This window comes from Sphaeramia orbicularis, chromosome 3 (assembly GCF_902148855.1).
Source record: "Sphaeramia orbicularis chromosome 3, fSphaOr1.1, whole genome shotgun sequence".
Lineage (NCBI taxonomy): Eukaryota > Metazoa > Chordata > Actinopteri > Kurtiformes > Apogonidae > Sphaeramia > Sphaeramia orbicularis.
Window position 1 is genome coordinate 55,397,206 of NC_043959.1, and position 21,978 is coordinate 55,419,183.

At 38.1% G+C, this 21,978-nt stretch overlaps 1 protein-coding gene across 4 annotated transcripts in view; it reads right to left on the reverse strand.

The window, feature by feature from the left end:
• Positions 1–21,978, reverse strand: part of LOC115437987 (protein diaphanous homolog 3-like) — a 184,722-nt gene that overhangs the window by 52,757 nt on the left and 109,987 nt on the right. For 3 of the 4 annotated variants that reach the window (XM_030161418.1, XM_030161430.1, XM_030161424.1), the window contains 2 exons: positions 18,103–18,198; positions 17,618–17,680 (listed from right to left, as the gene is read on the reverse strand). In XM_030161418.1, coding sequence (XP_030017278.1) covers positions 17,618–17,680; positions 18,103–18,198 — 159 coding nt within the window. The remainder of the gene's footprint in view (positions 1–17,617; positions 17,681–18,102; positions 18,199–21,978) is intronic. The other variant, XM_030161439.1, reaches the window with a different exon arrangement.

Consider the following 21,978-nt stretch of genomic DNA (forward strand, 5'->3'; position numbering starts at 1 on the left):
ACCTGAAATCAAATCCAGGTGTGTAAGTCAATATATGACCTGCATTATATGAAGGAGATGGAGCGGACCGGACCGGGGTCATGGCCAAATCTACATCATGTAAAGAATACCCTTCAACGACCTGATCCAACACATCTGTAATTTCAGTTTATAACTAAACTTGTTGTTTCTGCTCATCTTCATGACAGATTAAAACCTTTGTGTCTGCTACGCCTACTATTATCCAGTGCCTACAGTTGAAAATACAATAAAAACACAAGTTTGTCCACACCAGTTTGCAGTCATTTTTGTATTACTGGGTGGATATTATGTAAAATGACTTATAGACAGCCCTTTTTTTTCTAATGGAAGACGAAAATATCTATTTAGAAAAATATCCTTGTGAAGAAGACATCATGAAGTTAAACTACAAGTAGAGAGATACACAGTTTTATAAAATGTATTTGAGAAACCAACTAGATTTTTTCCCATTGTTAAACGAAGCAAATGTGTGGTGCTTTATATATCACAAAGGCTGTTGTGAAAAAAAATGTGTTTGGCTAGAGGTGTTTGTGCATACAGAGCAGAACCTCTGTGTATGTACTGTGAGCATGTGTAGCTGCCTGTGTGGACACACACAGAACTATCTGTGAAATACATTTAGACAGCCTCTTTCCTCTTTGTCTGACACTGTAATTACCATTCAAACTAGCCAGGCTAATTACCTTGCCATTTAGAAAAATAATCAGGTTTGCGCACAAATCAAGACTAGCCACAGACGCCATGGCCTGGAAACCAAAACAATCATCAAGTCTACTGGGCATGATTATTATGTTTTCATTTAATCAAAACTTGCATTAAGTTTTGAAGTCATCAATTATTCCATCATTTAGTTCTACACAGATTATTGAACAAATCCCTAAATTATTCATTGTATTCTGTCAGTCAATGTTTCTGTTTGTACCAAATTCTAACCCCTATTCCCTCTGAGCTTCAATGTGATTAATTAATTAAAGGTAATTAATATGGCTTGTTTACAAAATACGTTTTACTGTGCCATACACATCTTCCTCACGTTTGTGAAAGGGGATTGGAAAAAGGACTTTAAGTTGTATGAAGCTCTGGGCCAGACTGAAGCTTTTGAGCATCAGCTTATTTTTGTTTTGTTTTTTTAAATAAAGGATTTTAAATTATTATAACTGTGGAAGTATAAAATCTGTCATGGCGGACAAAGACTAACCACTCAGTATCAACTATAACATTAACTGGTGGTTATAACAACATATTTTCATGCTAAAACAAAATCTTCTCACATTATCATACTGTACAGTTTTATCATGGTAATCTACTTATGCTGTTAAAATATGTTTATTGTTACAATGTTATAACCTATTGTTAAAATTAAAACAGTCACATTACAATGTGATGACTGCTTATAATGAGAAAATCACGCTCGGGGAGAAAGGATCTATGGAGGAATATAGATAATTTATCTAACGGTGAGATTCTGCTGTTATTCAAAATAGGGGCGGGGGTATATTGTGATTAACATGTTTGCACTGATAAGGAATTTAAGATGCATGGGGCCGTACAGAAGGAAGTATAGAACATAGTGTCAGAATCTGAAGGATCATGGCTGCATCATTAGAACACATCTCTTAATAACAGAGCCTTCCTCTTCCTCCAGCTGATTGGACTCATTCTTCCTTTTGCACAGTCGCATACGCACATCGTTTATTGTGTTCATTATCAACAAAATCACCATGTACTGTTGCACAGACATGTAAAGGAGCGACTGCATGACCAGGATATGTGATGTTAAAATTTTACTCACTGACCTCCACACACTGTACCATCAGAACCATAGAGACACTGTGTTAGGGTCATATGACATTACCGGGCAATTTATATCCTTAAAATGCAGAACATTTTAGGTAATGTTTAAGATACTGACATCATCATGTTGTATGTAAAATGTAAATACTAAAGAACTCGGTCAAACTGTATGAATAATACTCCTCTATTTGTACTCCAGGCACTGTTTTGTGTGCGAGTTACGGCTGGGGAATAAAATGAGAACGATATATATCACCAAATAACTTTTTCTTGATAGAAATATGAGACATGTTTGATACAATTTCGATAGTATTCATTCGTCTATGTTTTGACAGACATAAGAATAGCCAATCATAATTAAGTAGCGCCGCACCGAACCAATCACACTGAAGCCACGTCAAGTTAGGTTGAGGCAAGACTGAGGGAAGTAATGAGTGTTCCCTCAGGAGAAAATTTGACCGAGAACTCAGGCGACCGGGTTATTGAAAAGTAGGGGTGTAACGGTGCAGTCGTTTGTATGCATTTAATGGTCTGTTTTGTTTGTGTTCTCTTTTAAAACTTGAAAGCTTTTGCCTGCTGGTCAGACTTTTAGTTTAGTTTTAAATATATGTACCCGTTTTATTCATCTGAAACAGTTGTATAATGTTCTTCAGCACATCTGTCCTGTTCAACCTCTAACAGAAAATAAATCATATTTAAATCAAAAATAAACTTCTGATGTCCTAACACCTAACTTATGAGTAACAGAAAATTTAAACTTGACAAAAATAGTGATTTGATTAATACCGTGATACATATCGATATTGTCTGATAAGAAAAAAACATATCGTGATGTGATTTTTTTTCCATATCGCCCAGCCCTAGTGAGAGTTTTACATTTTAACAAAACACGTAATCAAGTTATAACACGATAAGGCTGTCTTTGAATAATCATGGTTTTGCTTTCTGAAAATCATGAAAATTGAGATGGAATCCTCTCTTTCCTACTAAACCAATATTCCAAATGCAACCTGTTTTAATCTTTTACTTGCTGTGAATTCAGACTTGTATGTACTCGAAGATAGATTCTGTTGATTTAAAAGGTTATTTTGTTTTGTTTTAATTTGCTTCGTTTGTTTAATTTTATTTTTTTGCATGTTTGAAATAAATAAATAAAATAAAATAAAATAAAAAGTAAAATAAAAATGAGTTTCTTCAGTCATATATGGCAAAACATCTTAATAAAAGAGTATTTTAACTAAGCTTTGTCTTCAGTACATGTGCAAATAAATAAATAAATAAATAAATAAATATTTTTGGCCATGTTGCCCAGCTCTAGCACAAACTACAGGGTGTCCCATAAGTCTCCATACATAGGAAAAATAAACGTTTCTTGACAGAAACCATTTTTATTTATATAATATGCTCTATATGACTGCCATTTTGTCGGGAACACATTTCAATGCGTGTCCTCCACTGCTGAAGAACTATAAAGAAGAAATATAAAGAAATACATGTTAGAACCATATGTATTATCTCTCCTATGTATGGAGACTTATGGGACACCCTGTATATTGTTTTATAATGAAAATATCTTGTTATAATGTGAAAAATACCTTGTTATGTCAAGGAACTTCTCATGTTATAAGATGACGGTGAGCCACCTCCTACTTGACAACCATACACTTCCACAAAATCCACAGACATACCACACAATGTTTCTGTCAAACTAGGGATTAGCATTTTGTGGATGTACAGCTGCAAATCTGAAGTAACAACAAAAAAAGTACGTTATGTTCATCATTGTGCACCCTTCAAAATGTAATGGAAAAAGGCCTAGTATAGTTGAACAGAAGCTTATGTAATGGCCTGTCTCTGCCTGTGACATCTTTTAATGGAAAAATAATACAAAACACAACTTGAAAAAACAATCAAACAAAAAGTGTAACAAAAGAGTCATGTAAACTACAAAGCGGATGTCAGCTGTTAATAAGAACCAATGTTTGCTCAGAATTTTCATGTTGATTTACTGAAAGTCCATGTATTAAAAAGAGAAATGCACTGGAACAACTAAATAGCCTGGTTATACAAGACTAGGCGAGCAATGGCAGCTTTTTAAATAATCTTTTTGTCCATGCCCTTTGCTAGGAAGCAGCTATTGCCTTCCCTCTACTCTGTATCTGCTTTATTGTGATGCTAAACAGTGAGTTTTGACATTCAGAAGGGCTCCGCCAAAGGACAGGGCAGTGGATGCAGTAGGGAAGAGAAGGCCTTAATGGGTTCTACTGGAATGAAAAGCATCTGTTGGTCTCCACAGGCTGGAGGAGAGGAAAATGTCAAGTATGGTTATTATGGAGTAAGCAGCAGCTCTAGGAATTTTTACCTGAATGAAAAGCAGTCTTGGACAATGCAGATGTACAAGCTACATCTCCACACTGAGTCCCTGTTCGTAGCTGGTATTTTTGACGTGTGTTTTTAGTCCCTCAGTGCGATGGTCACGTTGAAGGACTGCCTACACACAAAGGATGTCCTAAGCACAAGAACATCCAGTACTCATTTGGGTGCAAGTGGTGTCATATTATATCAGTCAAATCACAAAGCTGGCATTGTCTATCATGTCTGAAAAGCCCCTGAGAGTATTATTTTGGTTTCTTCTTTTTTTTTTTTGTTTAATTTGTATACATTACCAATGGGACTGGTCCATAACAATACACATCATTTTCTTTCAAATAGACAGAAAAAAGGCGGTACACATAACAATGTAAAATGACTACAAAAGGTTAAACAAGCATGCCAGACCAGTAGGTGTAGATAAGGTCAAATGTCAAATATGTCAAATACCAATGAACATTTTGACCATGCATACTGATTATTACTGACCAAGGAGATTGATAACTAATATTTGGAACAAACCTGTCAGAAAGCTAACCTAGGTGGCATAAGAAAGCATCACAAGATATGTCTTATCTTAAGATATGTATGGTTAGAATTACTATAGGTATCTGCAAATTTAATTGCTCAACACCAACAAGCAACAGCTTTTAAATTGGACTGTTTCCTACATGCTACTCATTATATGAGTGAATTAATCAATATATCTTTATTATTGCTTTGACAGCTTTGAACATTATTTGTTTTATTGGCCCTGAATGAATTTTTAACAGCTTAAGACATGTTTATGAATTTCTGCTAGATTGTAGATACTGTACTTCCTTACAAAGAAAACCGGGTCATACAAGTTGTAGATACTTCCCTTCCTCAAAAAGAAAAAAAAAGAGAAATTAAGTTATTAACTTAACTTTTTGAGCACTTGTAATACATCTTAGTGGGCTTTTCAGCTGTCTTCAAAAGACACTACATGATACTGCTTGTGAGCCACACAGGGTGTGTCAGCTGAGTAGACAATCCTTCAATGAATCCCAGGATATACACCTGTTCAGACTGCCAATGACTGTGGACAAATGTGTCCCAGACCACCTACAATCAGAATGTGTCCTGAAATGTGCCCAGACCTTGTATTAGAGCTGTCTGCTTGTGACTGGATTTCCCAGGGTGGATGTTGATACAAAGTCTGAACAGAGTCAGAGGCAGGAAACTGCATCAGATCAGAGTCTAGGCAGCAGGTCTTAAAAGTTATTCAGTTTATCAAATATTGGATTAAAAAAAAAAAAAACTGAAAAAGTAAGCTTACTAATCCCCCAGCCCAGTCGCACAACACTTTGCCCTTCCTGCTCTATGATACTCTGCCTATTCAGCAATTCATTTCAATTCTCAACTTTCAATTTTTTCAAAAACCTTTCAAAACTTTGTAAAAAATGCAAAAACTGAGAGAAAGCTGAGAGACAGGTACATGTAAAGAACATGTGTCTGAAATTTAAAAATTGGGTGAATAATGTCTGAGAAATTGGTTGGACAAATTGTCTAAGTTGAAATTTTCAAAAATGTATAAAAAATTCCCAAAATTGAAATTCAATTCTGCACCTCTCCTCGTGGTACAGACCATGTGTGTTCAATTTCAAAAGAAACGGCTGAATATATCCTCCAGAGGGGGCGGGCAGGGGTATATAAACAATACTAATAATTGTAAAACAGATATCGGCAGCTTTTTAACATATTACCAACTTCTTTATCCTTAAGGTATAGTGAGTAGACACACAGGTCATAGTGTGTAAGTGAAGTGCAACAACACACAAAATAAAGTGCAAAATTGTAATTGCTAATGCTAACAAATGCGAATAAACCAGGGTATGCCAGCTATTGTTGCTGTATCAGGTGTATGTTCATTACACATAGGAAATACACATAAACAGGGAAGGTATGAAATGTGATGGTTAGGGAAAATTTGGAAAAAAAACATATTAAAGCAGGCAAGGCCTTGGTCTTTCCAAATAGAAATATTGAAAATTACTTTCGCAGAGAGTAAGGCAGCTTGTTACAGTCTTAAGTGGTCACTTGAGATGTATACAGAAATGTATTCTATGATGTACTAAAAGCTGCCTATGAAAAATGAATATAAATGCCAGATGTGAACAGGGTCAAGCTGAGAGAGTGTGTGACATATACATTATGAGAAAGAAACAAATACACAAAAGCACACCCACATACAGCATAAATGTTGCTGTACACTTCAAAGCTACAGCTATCCTCATGGCATCTTCACCAAAAATACTTAAACTTAATGTCGTGTAAGGTGAAACTATACCCTACACTGAATGCTTTGAAAAATCATAGGCTTGCAAAGTGTTCATACATCTCCAGAAAGTCCCCAAGTGAGTATTTCTTCACAGGATCACTTGAGCTTGTTTGCTAATTTGTACCCCTGAGGATGCTAATCAAAGCTAGTGCCAGACTAATGAAGCTCTTTAGCCCAGAGGCCAGAGACACATACATGGCCTTGGGCTGAGTGTCTACAAGGAGGTGTATGTGTTTACATGCTGAAATGCATGCATATGGCTATGTGCTGTCAAATGTATGAGTGAGTCAGTGCTTGAGCTTAAATGCATAACAGCAAAGCCAAAATCCCTCTCTCGAAGGGGAATCCAGCATCAAACAGATCCTGCTGCCTGAGGGCTGGCCTTCCTGCTCTGTCGGCATGGAAACTCCTGTCGCTGCACTCAGAGCTTCTGCATCAGTGGGGAGCCACGTAGCAGGTAGAGTGGCAGCAGAAATGCAGATGAGGCAATGTGATCATTTTATCACCAAAGACTAAAGCGGTCTTGGGAATCACCGATGACAGGAGCCTTTACTTTTGTTCGCATTTCTGTGCAAGTTTGGTACACTGAGGAAGGACACCTGAATTGAGGGTGGTTTAAAGATTGGAAGGTGAGCAGAATATCAAACTATACATTAACCCCTTATGGCTTCTGCTGAAACCATCTACTTTAACTGAGAATCAACCTGGTTTAATAGCAGCCATGGAAACACAGGCAAACCAAGATGTAGCTCCCTCTTCCAACACCCATAGTGTTGGCCAATTGCAGTTGTTACCCTGACAGCCAGGCTGATAAAATGATAAACAAATCAAGGAATGACACACATGTTTGCTAGACTGACTTGTGAGAGAGGTCTGGTTCTTGAGTACAACAGGTAAAAGTCAAGAATTGAAGCACTTCCCATTGAATGGTGTAAATAGAAATGAATGGGTCATTTCCCTCCCATTATGTGCCATATAATCATCTCTCTAGCTTTTTCTTTCCCTGATGGCTATGTGATATGGCTCCTGGTGTTGGTAAATGTGGGAGGATCAGAAATGTGTGTGGCTGGGTGATAAGCCTGCTGTGAAATGTAATTAGCACAAAGCCATGGTGAAAGTGACTTCATTTCTCACTGCATTATTAACTAAAGTAGTATGTAAGAGCTTAGTCTCGATTAATGTGCGTAACAGGTTCACGAGAAAGGGAGAGAGAAAGAAATATGGGGAGGGAAAGAGATAAACAATGAGATTTAAAGGGATTAAAATTCAGTTCTCAGAGTCTTAAAAAAAGAATAAAAAACAAACCAAAAGTCAGGAAAATATTGCAAAAGCATTGTAAAACTTTTTTTTTGCCTTGTGGCTTTTTTTTTCTCTGCAGGAAACAAGAGGTCTGCATCTGGACAGGCAGAGGATAAGAGCATATAATCACATGGAAAGAAAAGATGGGCATCTCAGAAGGCAGCTAAATATCAATCCCCCATTAGGAGCTTCACCTGCTGTTTGAGGCTTGAGCCTGTGTGAAAGGCCTGATTAGGGTCCTTGGCTCAACATGCTGAACACCACTTTCTATTTCACGATCCACAGCCCAGCTTCCTAATAATCCAGCTAAAAGTGGATATCTGAGGAGCCTGATCGGCTTAGGACCTGGCTAAAAATGTGGGATGGACAGCAGTGCGACATGGAGCAGAGTGCAAAGATGTTCGTTATCATCTGTTTTCTATTTAGGACCGAGTGGGCACAGTTGAGCTTAGAGTGTGTTGGCGTGCCCACTCTGCTCTCATACACTCATTCCTCCAACCAGTCAAGTGAATATGGGGATCACCATTGCACTTTGTCACCGTCTTCCATTTTGGACCATGGATTACACAGATTACACTTTTATGAATAATAGCATTTTTGCAAGAGGTGCTTAAGTCTTGCTTTCTTAGCACGGTGTATTATATACACACCATCATATATTTCAACACAACTTCCTTTCTGTAATAATTGAACACTATTCATTGGAAAAAGACTGTGAATTTCAAATGGAAGCTCTACAGTAGCAATGCAGTAAAGTATGAATAATTAAAAGACACTTCCAATCACAAATATCATGTCACATTAAACCACAGATACTTTTTTTAACATTCCTTGCGACGGTAAACAATATATTTGCCTAAAGAAGCGACTCAAGTTACATTAATCTAAAGTAGAATAAATACACCTTTCTCCGTGCTCAAGGCTTGAAGTAATCACTTAACTGATGGAGAAAATACTGTAGGTGTAAATGTGGGAGTGAATGGTTTATTAACTAGGGACTCGCCCATATGTAGCTGCAGTGAGCTCCAGTGTCCCTTCGACCCTCACAAAGAATAAGTGGTTCAGAAAACGAATGGATGGATCTCTTGCTGCGTTTCCAACAGTGTATTTTATGTGCTTTTTGAAGTATTGCATGAGAAAATAAGGATGGAACCAAAAATCTAAAAGGTTTTTAACCTTGCTTGAGGTGTTTTTTGTCCTATTCACAAAGTCTAAAAAGATGGGAGATGGAAACACCATTGCATGAGAGCGTTAAACTCACATGAATGAGCAGAAGCTGACCAAAAGAGCAGAAGAGGAAGAAGAGGAGGAGAAAAAAGATGAAGAAAAAGAAAGAAGGAGAAGGAAGAGGAGGATGAAGAAGGAAGGAGAAGGAAGACTAAAGCCTGATACATTGTACAGGCTGTTGTATTTGTATGCAAATTTGTTCTTTTTTTTTTTCGAGGTGCCAAGAACAAAGTTTGTTCTGGCAAGGACATGTAATACTTCACAAGAAACTCAATTGGCGAATCTCGGGAGGCCCTCATAAGGCCCTCCTACTGCAGCACATGTCATCAGTGCTAAGCATTGTGGGAAATCATAAAGAAACAGCAATACAGCAACAGATATCCATTCATCTTCCTTTTCCTGTTCGTGCCGGCATTAACCACACCCACAAAATTTCTAACCGAAAGTAATTGTCAGACACTGCACGAGAAAAAAGTTCTGCTCAGATGGTGTGTCGAGAACAAGCTGCGAGAACTCCCAAAACAAAGCTGTGAGAAAAAAAATGCATTGTTTTCTCACAGCCCTGGGAGTGAGATGAAATTTGTCTGTCCTTGCGGAATGGTTAGCAGGCTTCAGTCTGGTACTGCCAGTCGGTATCTATGGGGATTATGAGGAAACCAAATTATTCTCTACTTCTTGATGTCTTCACTACAGCCATGCATAGCCTATGCCACCACCTTCTGACAACACACAACCTAGTTTATTCAACCTAATTCAGCTTATGGAAACATGCCAAATTAGCATTTTCTTTTCTGCCCAATTTCAAAATTTCACTTAGAATTTGCCTGACAATTATAAGGAAAGACAGTTACTGACTGCTCGAGTGGCCAACTGTGTAATCAGTGAGTAATGTATTCCCTAAAACTTCTATAAAGGAAAAACTGTATCCTTCACTGCTCTCCACAATTCTCAATTACTATTCCACAAGTCTCGCTGCACAGGCTGGACCTAATTACACTACCCGGTTTGTTAAGGTGCCCTCTTGCTCCATCTGTTCAATGCATGTGTGCAAAAGCGTGAACATTCCCATGCACACACACCTTGTACAGTACTTCAGACAGACAGACAAAGGCAGGTCAAGGTACACCTTCCCATCTGGATGTGCCTTTGTCTACAAGAACAGTTAAACACCTCAACCACCAATCAAGTATAGCAATAAGAGAGACATGCTGACTCCAAGTGGCCGCATGATTATGGACATGAATACAGAAAGAAGTACAGCTGCCTTCAACAGTGCTAGTACCTCAACCCAGGAGAGGCCTATAACCCTGTACCCGCACATCATTAAAATGTGGCAATTTCTATGCATGTATGCATGAGTGTGTGTGTGTGAAAGAGGGAGAGTGAGCACTCAGTGTTCAGGAACAGAAGCTCTTTGGCAATAATCTGTCATTTTAATGAAAAGCACACGCACTGTATGTGATGTGTGGATGATATATTGTGACTAAATGCAGATAAATCAGCAACTTCTACACTTACACTTTTGAAACGGTGACGTGAAGCATCAATTCGGAAAGATCTTGGGAGGAGAGAGACTGCTCCCCTTTTTGTCTTGGGCACAGTGAAATGATTTAATAACCCCTTCTTTTTTTGCTTGTGTCATGTCTGGGGAAAAGCAGCAAAGCAAAGGAGATAAAGTGGCGACAAACAAAGTCAAAAAAGTAAGGAATATACTCAGGAACTCTGCAAGGATGGGATGCCTTCTCCCTTAATTGACACTGATACAGAGAGACACAAATGCGAAAGAGGAATAAGAAAGTATACAGACAATCTGTGGGACATCACAGCCCGCAGTGGAATCCACATATCACAGTCTATAAGAGGCCCAATCAAAAAGGCAAGTATCTAACTGCAGATTCCACTAGAGCATCACCCTTAAGCAGCCACAGTGCCTCTCTCACTGTTACTTCTTCGTAAATTCCTCACGTGTGCACAGATATAAGGAAACAAACTTCCTTTTTTAATCTTACTTTTTTGACTTTGACTTCAACTTCACACTCTCCCTGGCTTCGTCTTAATGCTTTTCTGCAGCACAACATTTGAAAGACACTGTGGGCTCAGACTGAAATTAAGCCTATAAGTCATCTCTTGCTACTATTTGCACTTACACCCATTTAGAGCCTGCACTGAATAGCTGCCTTCATGAACCAAGGATCCAACATTATGTACAGAAACATAAATTCAGCAAAAAGGGTCATAAAGTTGACTCCGCAAATGCATAGCGCACAAGTCCTCTGATAACTCGAGGCTTGCTTTTAGGGCGAAAACCATAATGCCTTCTGGTGCAAGTGAGGGAAAAAAAACACCCGTTTCCATTCGGTATGGGGTTCACCGACTCTGTGAAATGACCTTTACATCAATTTCAAGCTCTAGTTCAGAACTATATCACACATGATAATTGTTAGGTCGGGTGTCACTAAAGACATCTGAAGTAATTGCTCCTAAAGACAGAGGCATTTACTTCTTCATAGATCCCACTCTTTTTTCCTTAATGGATAGTTCCAGGACAAGAGGGTTACAGCACACACATTTTACTCTTGATGTTCCTCCAACTTGTTCTGTATTATGCATTTACAGGCCTCTGATCAGTGATGATTAAAGAATAGATGCACAGCAAGTACAATCATGAGATTCCCCTCAACATTAAAGTGCACACACCAGCCTCGGAATCACTGAGGTTGTGACGAGGCCTTGCAAAGAAGGTAGAAATGACCAGACAGTGCCTGCGGAGATGTTTTCAGAAGCACACACAGTTAAAAACCTATGGCTGCTTCATAGATTCAATAAGTCTCTTACACCTGTGTGGCTAACCACCATCGATCCATCATTCTGTGGAGCCCAATCCAATTTAGAGTGTTGAGGAGCCCCAGAGCCCCACAGCCTTATCCTAACCCAGGCCACAGCCACCGCAAAGCCTGCTTACCTTCATCCCCTGAAGTATGCGGGTGTGTCTGTGTACTTATATGTGTAAGTGTGTATGTGTGTGCTGGGGGAGAGTGCAAACCCAGCTAAACACCTTACCTGCTGGCTCATGTTAAAGTGTGCTGAGCCAATTTGGGCTGGGGGAGGAGAGGAGATGAGCAACAGAGGAAGCCAAGAGAAATGTAGGAAGTCGGGCCAGGACCCTACTTCAAGAGTACAAAAGGAGGGAAAAAAATACAGGAAGAAAGGGATGATGGAGGGGACAACAGGGTTCATTCAGCTGAAGCCAAGATTGGGTAAAAAAAAAAAATGTGATTCTAATTGGAATAAATTTTTAGTTGAAGTATATATTAAGAAAAACTGAATAAAAATACAAAAATTTTATTGAATTCATCCTCCTTATGAAAATACACAGGTAATAATTTTAATTTCAATATAAGAATAAAAAACAGGTAATCTGATATCGTACAAAATGACCAAGGTGATGAACTGAACTGCCCTTCTTAACCCAGTTACTTTAATTTCTACACCTATTTTCTCATTCCACATTGTTTATGTTGTGTCTTATGGTTGATGGTGCAACCTAATAACACACTTATTAAACCTCAATAAGCATAAACAGCCTCCAGTGACCAAACGTATCTAATATATATATATATATATATATATATATATATTACCAGTAATCTTATCAGTACAATTAAATGGTTCAGGTAAGATGTTTCTCAGCTGCATCAGATGTGATCCATTCAGATGTTCAAAGGCTCCATAGTGAATGTGGAAATAACTCTTCTCAAATATTGATTTGCCAGTAAAATCCATGTAGTCTGACAAATTACAGTGCTCGTAGATTTTTTTTATGATATATTTTGCTGGGAAATCCTGTTTTCCCTCAGTTCCTGTGTTTTGATTTAATAATCTTTGAATTTACTTTGAGCGTTTATGAAGATGACAGATCAGTTACATGATTACATGATATTTGATTATTACATGATCAGTAAATTAAATATAGGAAAACACCTGATATTCACTGAAATATACAAAATGCAGATGATAATTTTGGAATAAATGGTGATAAATCTCATAGAAAAGGTTAAATGTAGAAAAAAATTCATTTGGAATGCACCACAAAAATACTTCTATGCTTTAGGGTTTGAAGACTGGCTGTTTGTGTGACAACACTGCATGATTAAGAGATACAATTATCTGTCTACAGTTCAAGATAGGAGCATCTTTGGGGTTGCTAACAGCACAGTTCACACTCAGTTAGCTGGTTGAGTTAGCACTAACAGCGCTACAGTGCTACAGCCATTAGTATGGAGCTAAAATGGTAACAAGCCACATTTATATTCAGATTTGCTAATCAATGTTCGGTGAATCATTTAAAAAAAAAAAAAAATGGTATCAGAAAAAGGATCCATGAAAGTGAAAATTTTTTGACAAACTGGAGACATTTTAAATGACTTCATTTGCTACTTTTTAGGACTTTATAGACCTTCTTGAGTGTAGCAAACAGTGCAGTAGACTATGAGGAATCTTTTTATTTTTATTTTCATTGTGAGGCAATCATTATAATCATACACCATGTCTATAATGCACTGTAGCCATAATCAAACTACTCCACAGTCTCATCCAATTCTTATGGGGGGAGTAGGATCTATCAGCCATCTGATTTGTCTCTGCAGACATTACTGATCCACTTGAATCTCCCTTGGTGCTACAGCTTAATGGCACCATGCAAGTTCAGATTGACCATCTCATCTCTCCCCTTCAACACTAATTACAATATCTTGTGAAGCAGATGTTTCTGTTTTAATTCTCTTTGCTGCTCCACTGGAGTGTAGCAACACCCCTGAGATCAATTATTAAAGGGTATTTAAAACAGTGGGAAAAGAAAGTGGAAGGGTGGTATGAAAGTAAAAGTAGGTGTTTAAGTGCTTGTGTGCTGACTAAACTTCATCACCCCCCAACTAAACAGAAAGCATCCTGTGGGTTTCACTTACTCCAGCTAAACCCTGGGCAATTAAGGCCTGAATCTCCAAAGGGAAGAAGGAGGGAAGGGAAATGGGTGAAGCAGGAGAAGTGGAGAGACTCCATACCAATAACAGGCAATTATGTTTGGGGAGGGCCATTGTCAGGCCATGAGAGTATAGAAGAAGACAGCGGGGATATGGGATGGTAGGGAAATGAGGAGGAGTGTTATTTAGGAGGCAGATGGCAGAGAGGGGGAAATTAAGATGAATGGGCACTGAGAGGGCTGAGCTGGTGCTGGGGCTGGGCAGAGAAAAGTAATTAGCTGTGTTTGCTCTGGGAGGCTGGCAATGTGTATGATGCCTGCAGTGACAGGCTCAAGCCTTGAGCTTTAGACTTCAACAAGGCCATGTCTAAAGTTGCCAGCAGGGGGCAGCTATGCCAGAAACCTTCTAGCACCTTTCTTCATGTTCAACACAACATGGGGTCTCCTCTACAACGTACCCACTAAGCTGCAGCTCTTTAACACAATGTGGTTTCTTTTCATATTAATCCCCTGTTAAAAAACAACTTGGCTCTGGTTTGTTTCTTGCGCTCGCCGATTCTCTCTCACACACACGGGGCAGCTGAGTCCAAATGCTCAGGGTTTATTTATTTTCTTTCAAATTATTCTTCAGTTTCACCCTCAGCAACTGGGTCTATCTTTCTTCCTCACACCATTTCTCACCATTTCTTACGTTACAGCCACCTCTATCTGTCTCTTTCCTCCCACCCTGTATATCTCCCTCCCCCTCGTCCCTTTCCAATCTAATTTCAGATAAGTCGTCGCTGAACAACAGAGCAAGGCCCTTTATCATTGCCATCAATGATGTGGGTGGATTGAGCGTGAATAATTTTATTCATGTGTGCCTGTAACCTGGCCCGCTGGGATTCCAATTACAAGTAATAAGAGGTAATAGGGTTACAGTGTAATTTTTTAAGCACTTCAGTAATGATTGAAGAAAACCTTTGACAAGGGAGGAAAGCAGCTGTTTATTTAACAACAGCCGAAACAACAAAGTATGTTCGCAGCCATGAACAGCATAGGAACATGTGTTATAATTGTCGCACCATCCAGTCCTCACTGCATGGTTGCACAACATATAGTTTTGGCAAGTCATATTGCAGGTCATTTGACATGAAGTCAAGTTCACTCAGAAGTATCATCTTACTGCATTTTTGCTGGTTATTAAAAAAAATTACAAGCTTTTCTGATTTGCTGTGATTAATTTTCAAGAAAAGTTTGTCTTATATTACAAGTTTTTCAGAGCTGGTGTAAAGCAAATCCAGAAATTTGTCTCACTGTTTTTTTCGACAGTTTTGAGTTGACGTGTTTTGGCTGTTCACACGCTGCAGTCAAATTTAGCAGAGGCCCCTTTTCTAACACTGTAACCATGTCACAAACACTCTGGTTATGCTAGCCAGTTACACAGATTGCTGACTAAGCAATGCAGCTGAACATTTTGAAGGAAACAAAAATGCTTCATTATTTATGATGCTATTTTGAGAATATTTTGACTGATTTAACCTGCCAGCACACAGGCTTAAGGTTAAGTGAGGCTGTAATATTGCTTCTTTAAAGCCACAAGACTTCCTTAACAAAAGCAGTAATTTTGCGATACAGAACAGTGGAATGTCAGGTCTGATGCCTCTTCATTTAGTTAGTTCCTTTGTGATATTGTGTGACTTGTTACTTAGTATGTTTAACAGCCTATAATCAAAAGAAGTCATTTATTTTCTAAGGTGTTCCTTTTTAGGTGTCTATTAGACTGCAATTTTGCTGCTGCCGCCATCCATAGCAATAGACTCCACTGCTATGCAAGGAGTGTTTGAGAGCATTTAATGCTGCTTATATTTTCATGAATTGGAAGCAGAATTTTATATTTTTGGCATTTGTTCCATTCAAATTAGGCTGGGTGCTTAATAATATATATTTTTGGTGTGACTGATGCATAAAACCTTTATTTCTGCTTTATATAACCTTTAAAGATACACAGTTTGTGGCTAGATAATTACCTACATGCAGTGACTCATCGATCACAATCCTTCCTAATCTGCTTGTCAAACAATCAAACCAGTTCCCATCCAGATTAGTCATCAACTACAACCTGAAAAAATAGGACCAATGGCCCTGTAGCTTACCGGCCAAATTAAAAGCTTTGGGAAATGTATCCAGATACCATTTATTATCATCCAGTTATGTGTATTTATCATAGTACAGAAATAGCCCATGTTTTGGTCATATTCCAATCAGATCTGTAAAAAATTAAAATTCCAACTTGATATCATTGATACTTACTGATTTATTGGATCAATCCATTTCCTATCTGTTATAATGGGGAAATTTTTCAAAGTCGCACCAAACCCAGAATCAGATCCGGATCCAAACAATTTCACTAACTTCTGTTGATATCATCATAAAGAAGCTGTATACCAAGTTTGAAGTCAATCGGAATTGTAATTTCGGAGAAGAAGACGATTGAAATTTTTGTAACGGACGACAGACGCCGATGACAGACGCCGACGCCGACGGATGCCGCATGACGACAATAGCTTACGGCCTGTCGGCTGGTAAGCTAAAAATAGTGAGGGACATGAGAGAAATTCTGAAAAACATGCTTTGGGTGTTTAAAAAAAAATGAAGAAAAGAAAAGAGCATTTGTATGGAACGATTTTGGCTGCAGAAAGAAAGATGCTGACAAAAAAAACCAAAAAAAAACAGGTACTTCAGTGCAAATGTTGCCTTAAAACAAGGAAAAACAACTAATTTGTTTGATCATTTAAATCAGTACCAGAAAGCTCTCCATGATGAATGCAGTGCCAGACCTGAACAGAATCCAAAGCAAAAAACTGTTTTGGCTGTGGCAGTGTTACACCATATGAGAATGGTTCCAAAGACAGATTTTCAAGTAATTTGGTGAAGATTCCTGTTTTCTTTTGTTTGTTTTTTTTCATTTTGGAATGAATACAAAACTGCTGCTGCTCTACTTCCCATGTGTGATACAATACAAAGCTGAAGTTTTCAAAACATGAGACTGATCAACATAAAAGTTTCTGGCCTCCATTCAGTCTGAAAAATGTCTGCACCGGAACATTTTACCACTGGTCTTTGATGAACTTTCTTCAAATCTCTACAAAAACATTCAATGTATAGCTCAGCAGAGAGAAATTCAGTACAAAATAAATGTTATTCTATCCATAATATCTACAGCACTTGAGATTTGATGCTTTGCTGCTCTCATCAGATCAGATTTACTAAAAGGGAAAAAGACCAACTTCAATGAAAAGCATAAAGTCTATTTAAAATACTGTAGTAATTGTGCAATTTATAGACCTTACCAAAACGAACCACAAGAACACCCCACGCATATTTCTTTCAAAGAAGCACAAAGCTGGATTTTTCAGAGCCTTCACACACCCCAAAACTGCTTCAGCAATGGCCTTTCACACTTTCAGAAAGTACGAACAAGGACACAAAAAAGACAAGCACGTTGAAAAGATGACTGGACACAGAAAAACTCAACACACGAAATGTCAAGGAGAGGGTTAAAGCTAATTGTCAACAGCGGATACAGTCAGAGCTGAGCATGCTTGCAGTTTTAGTTGTACGGCTTTTTAAAGTTTTTGCTTTACCATGGGCAACAGGTCTGAGAACCTGTCGGTAAGAGCTGGGGCTGATGGTCATCTGCTGGTTTTCTGTAAGGAGGGCGGCAGAGAAACAATTCCAACACACACTTAGGAGGTTAAAAAGGATGACAGGGAGTCACTTACTGTCTGAAGATTTAACAACAGTGAAGTTCATTAACAAAATATACTGTCTTTTAGGGCATAGATTGGCCTGAGATGGAAAATTCAAATATAACAGTAAATCACAAGCTCTGCTGCTTTTTACTGGAAACCCTCTCAGACTGAGGATTCTCTGGCATGGCTATCCAAGAAAAGATTTCTAGCCTTTACTGCATTCAGCTAAAAAAAAAAAATGAAATTAAGGACAATGGATTTTACATTTTCATATTATTTTTTTTACATGCATTACAAGTACTTCACATATGTCACGTATTTTGCTGTGTGGGTGTCATTGTTTGTGTATAAATGTAGGTAAAAGATATGAGACTCACCTCTGGGTCTTGGTGCTCTCTTTCTGCGGTCTCTGAATGCAGCGCCTGACTGTAGGGCTTCCAGCAAACTATCCATCACACCTGTCTCATCATTCTCTGAAAAAGGCAGAAAGAAAAATAATGAAGGTCAGTAGAAAGAAAGAGAAGTAATGAAAGAAAATCAGATAAATTGTTGATTCTTTTAGCGGTGAGTCGCACCACTTACATCATACTGAGAATAAAACGGAATAAAAATGAATGAAAAGAAATTAAAAAAAAAAAAAAACAATAAAACAAACGCCTATCATAACACTGATCTGACAACGAAAACTAAAACCTAAAAATCAAAAAGTGAGACAAACATTTTGCAACGTTACTGGACTTACACATACACACATATACAGAGGGACATGTAAAAAGACGTAGACAAGCTGAAATAAAACTTAAAGCAATATGCGGCTTTTCTTTTTATCATTACCATAACAAAAAAAAAAAGAAAAAGGGTGGGGGAGTGCATTGCAGATATGACATGTAAATCACACCTTATGCTGGTACAGCTGAAAACCAGCCTTGACACCTGAAGCAGAATGATGGACCTGGTGGGTAATTTGCAGTGAAAACAGCCTCCAGCATATGTGAAGGAAAATAGATAGCGGGTATAAAAGAATTCTAGAGGACAAGGCATTGTCCAAAACGTGTTTGTTCTGTAGTTGTCATGCAATTGTGAATGTGTGCGGGTGTTGCTTTTTTAAACTTTGCCATTGGGTTACCCATAAAGAAATGTGTCAGTTATGATGTCACATACAATACAATACATGATCAAAATTCACTACAGTGAGTAATCAAATGCAACCGCAATGATGGATTTATTATACTGGTGTACTGTATCGTCTAGAAGCATCAGTTTGTCGTTTTTTACTGTGTACTTCTGTGTACACAATATAGTAGTGGTGTAAGACAGGGGAAATAGGTGACATTTTCATCAATCAACCGTTGATTTACATTTGATTTCGTCATGACGATATCTGGAAATACAAATCCAAGAATAGCAAGAGAAAAAAAAAACATAAGAAGGCATCTACTCTATGGAAAGGATGTAGAGCTGAATGCACACTCCCTCCACGTTTCAGATCCATATTAAACAATCACCAGGCAGAGAAATGGGTGTGTGCCCAGGGTTTTGCCTGTCAGACAGAACTGTGGAGCGGACAGATAGTGTAGTAAGTGAAAAGAGGAGACGAATTGGAGTTGCTTTATATTGTTCTGCCCACACAGGCTGTACTGAACTCCTATTAGCTGGAGGTACAAAGCCACTGCCAAAAGGTCTGCTTCCAGAAACATCCTGAACAGGGTAAAACATGAGGGGAAAAAAAAACAGGGCTGGGACTCTGCAGGTCAACACACTACCACACACCTCTAGGGGGTTAAAGCGATGATGGAGAGGGACTATTCTATACACTCTTATTTTTGTTTGGAGGTGTATATTACATATTTACCTTGTGATTATATTGTGTACAATTCACTTTTGGTTATACGATTCATTATGACTGGGTACTGTCACATTTATAATTCACTATGTGTTTTGAAACACTCCAGTTAACGAGCCACCTATTTCACTCTGAGTTGCAAACCCAGTGTTAACAGGGACAGGTGAGGTAATGGCTATCAGGATCACTAAAAGTCTACAAACTCTGACTTACAACAGACAAACTTGGAAGTATCGAAATTTAACACAACTCACCAAGCTGTCAACAATTTTATACTTTATAAAAGTGGTGTTTCAGCATTCCCTCAAAGCTTCATTATCAGGTGTACTATTCCTGTGGAAGACTATGCAACTAGGTGCACTTAGTACCAATCAATACTGCATCCAATCAAACAAGTATAATTACACACCAAGCAATTTAACCTGTATGTGTTCCCCATACCATCTGCAATTATGTCTACGAGACCGAAAGGTGACCAGTCCACAAGTGACGTGTGTACTAACTGCAGCAAGAGATATATAAGTGTAATATAATACACATTGATCGCAAAATTCTGGGTAAATACCAGTACTAGTTTTTAAATTAAAATCTGTCCAATAGCAAAAAGGCTATAAGTTTTGTTTATTTCTTTCGTTTTGTTATTTATCTGAATCTTGTGTCAGGGAAAATTTGATTAAGTATATATATAAAAAATGTAACCATATAAATTTATTTAGAAAAAAAAAAAAAAAAGTTTGGTGGAATGACCATCTATAACACAGGTGTCAAACATACGGCCAAAACCGGTCCACAAAAGGGTCCAATCCGGCACATGGGATGAATTTGGGAAATGCAAAAATTACACTGAAAATATCAACAGGTAAAGGTGTCATAGTCATTTTAGGTCAGATTTCACAAACAGACCAGTTCAATCTCCAGTGAGTCAGATCAGTAAAATGCGATCATAATAACCAATAAATAATAACAACTCCAAAAGAACAATTACATGAAATTGTTTACATTTACAAACTATCCTTTTACAGAAAAATGTGAATAACCTGAACAAATGTGAACAACCTGAAATGTCTTAAGAGAATTAAGTATAATTTTAACAGTATTCTGCCTGTTACTAAATGTTCTGTGTATTTGTAGATACACTGTGATCTGTAAGAAATGATAAACTGAGACATAATATTGTTAAAATTGCAATTATTTTTCTTAAGACATTGCAAGATATTCACATTTTAAAGGAAACGTTTGTAATAATTTTCATAATGTAATGTTACTTTTTTCACTGCTATTATTTTACTGGTCCCGCCCTCTTGGAGATAACTACATGTTTATAATTATTTTTAATAATATGTCATGAAGTGGAGGTTTCTAATAGGTCTTATGCATGTGTTGCTCCTGTGCTCTTAAATCATTTCATTTTACTATTCCTACTACTATTTTATTGATTCACATTTAGTTTGGATGAAAAAACTGTGATGATCCATGTACTTACTGATCAAAGGAATATTCATTATAACCATGTGATTTCAAAGGTTTTAAAAAAGGATGATTTTCAGGTCTGTTACATACTCAGATATAATCCAGACAGTGAATCTAAAGTGAAAGGAGTCGGTTATGTCACAACCATCACAATATCTTTCCTGTGTCTATTTTTGCTAGAAACTGCTTTCCTTATGCATGAAAAGTAGGCTTGATGCCAAATTTCTAGATGACATGCTACTGAGGCGAGGCTTGAATTGTACCACAGACATGCTTCTCATGCAGACCGTGAGGCTGCTTTAACTTGTTAACATGGGCATCGGAATGAAAATCAAATGGTTCTGCGTCTGTCACGCACAGCTGAGGTGCGTCCCAGGTCTTTGTCCGTGATCTGATTCACTTGCCACCTCTATCAGATGCCTTCAAGCTCCTTTCAGTGTCCCTTGATCTGAGGCTCTTTCATCCACCGTTACCTACAACTGCTATAGTCAAACTTCAGCAGGGCACTTATGAACCAAACATTTAATATTCCTTTTCTTCATGTATACCTTGAGCACCATGGTTGGCCTTTTGAAAGCCTACAAAAGCTGTCAATCATCTCCAGAGTTCATGGTCCCTTTGCAGCAAACCCTCCTGTACATAAAGCTCCTGTATTGAGGCCAGAGGCTCCCCAGGGTGGTAGGCTACGGTTGCACCAAAAACCCCAAGCCAAGCTGTGACTGCAAACACACACAGAGTGGATATATCATGGCCCACTTCCTTGCTTGCTTTGCTGCTATGTGTGCATTGGCTGTGATTTTCATTCTGAACAGTAGCAATCCTCCTCTGGCTGATACGTGCCTAGTTCTTCATCATTACACAGAGCAGAAAGGCAGCACAAATTTCTGAGGAAAAGCAACGCTCCTCGACGTCCAAATTTGTCTTCACTGCTGTGGCAATT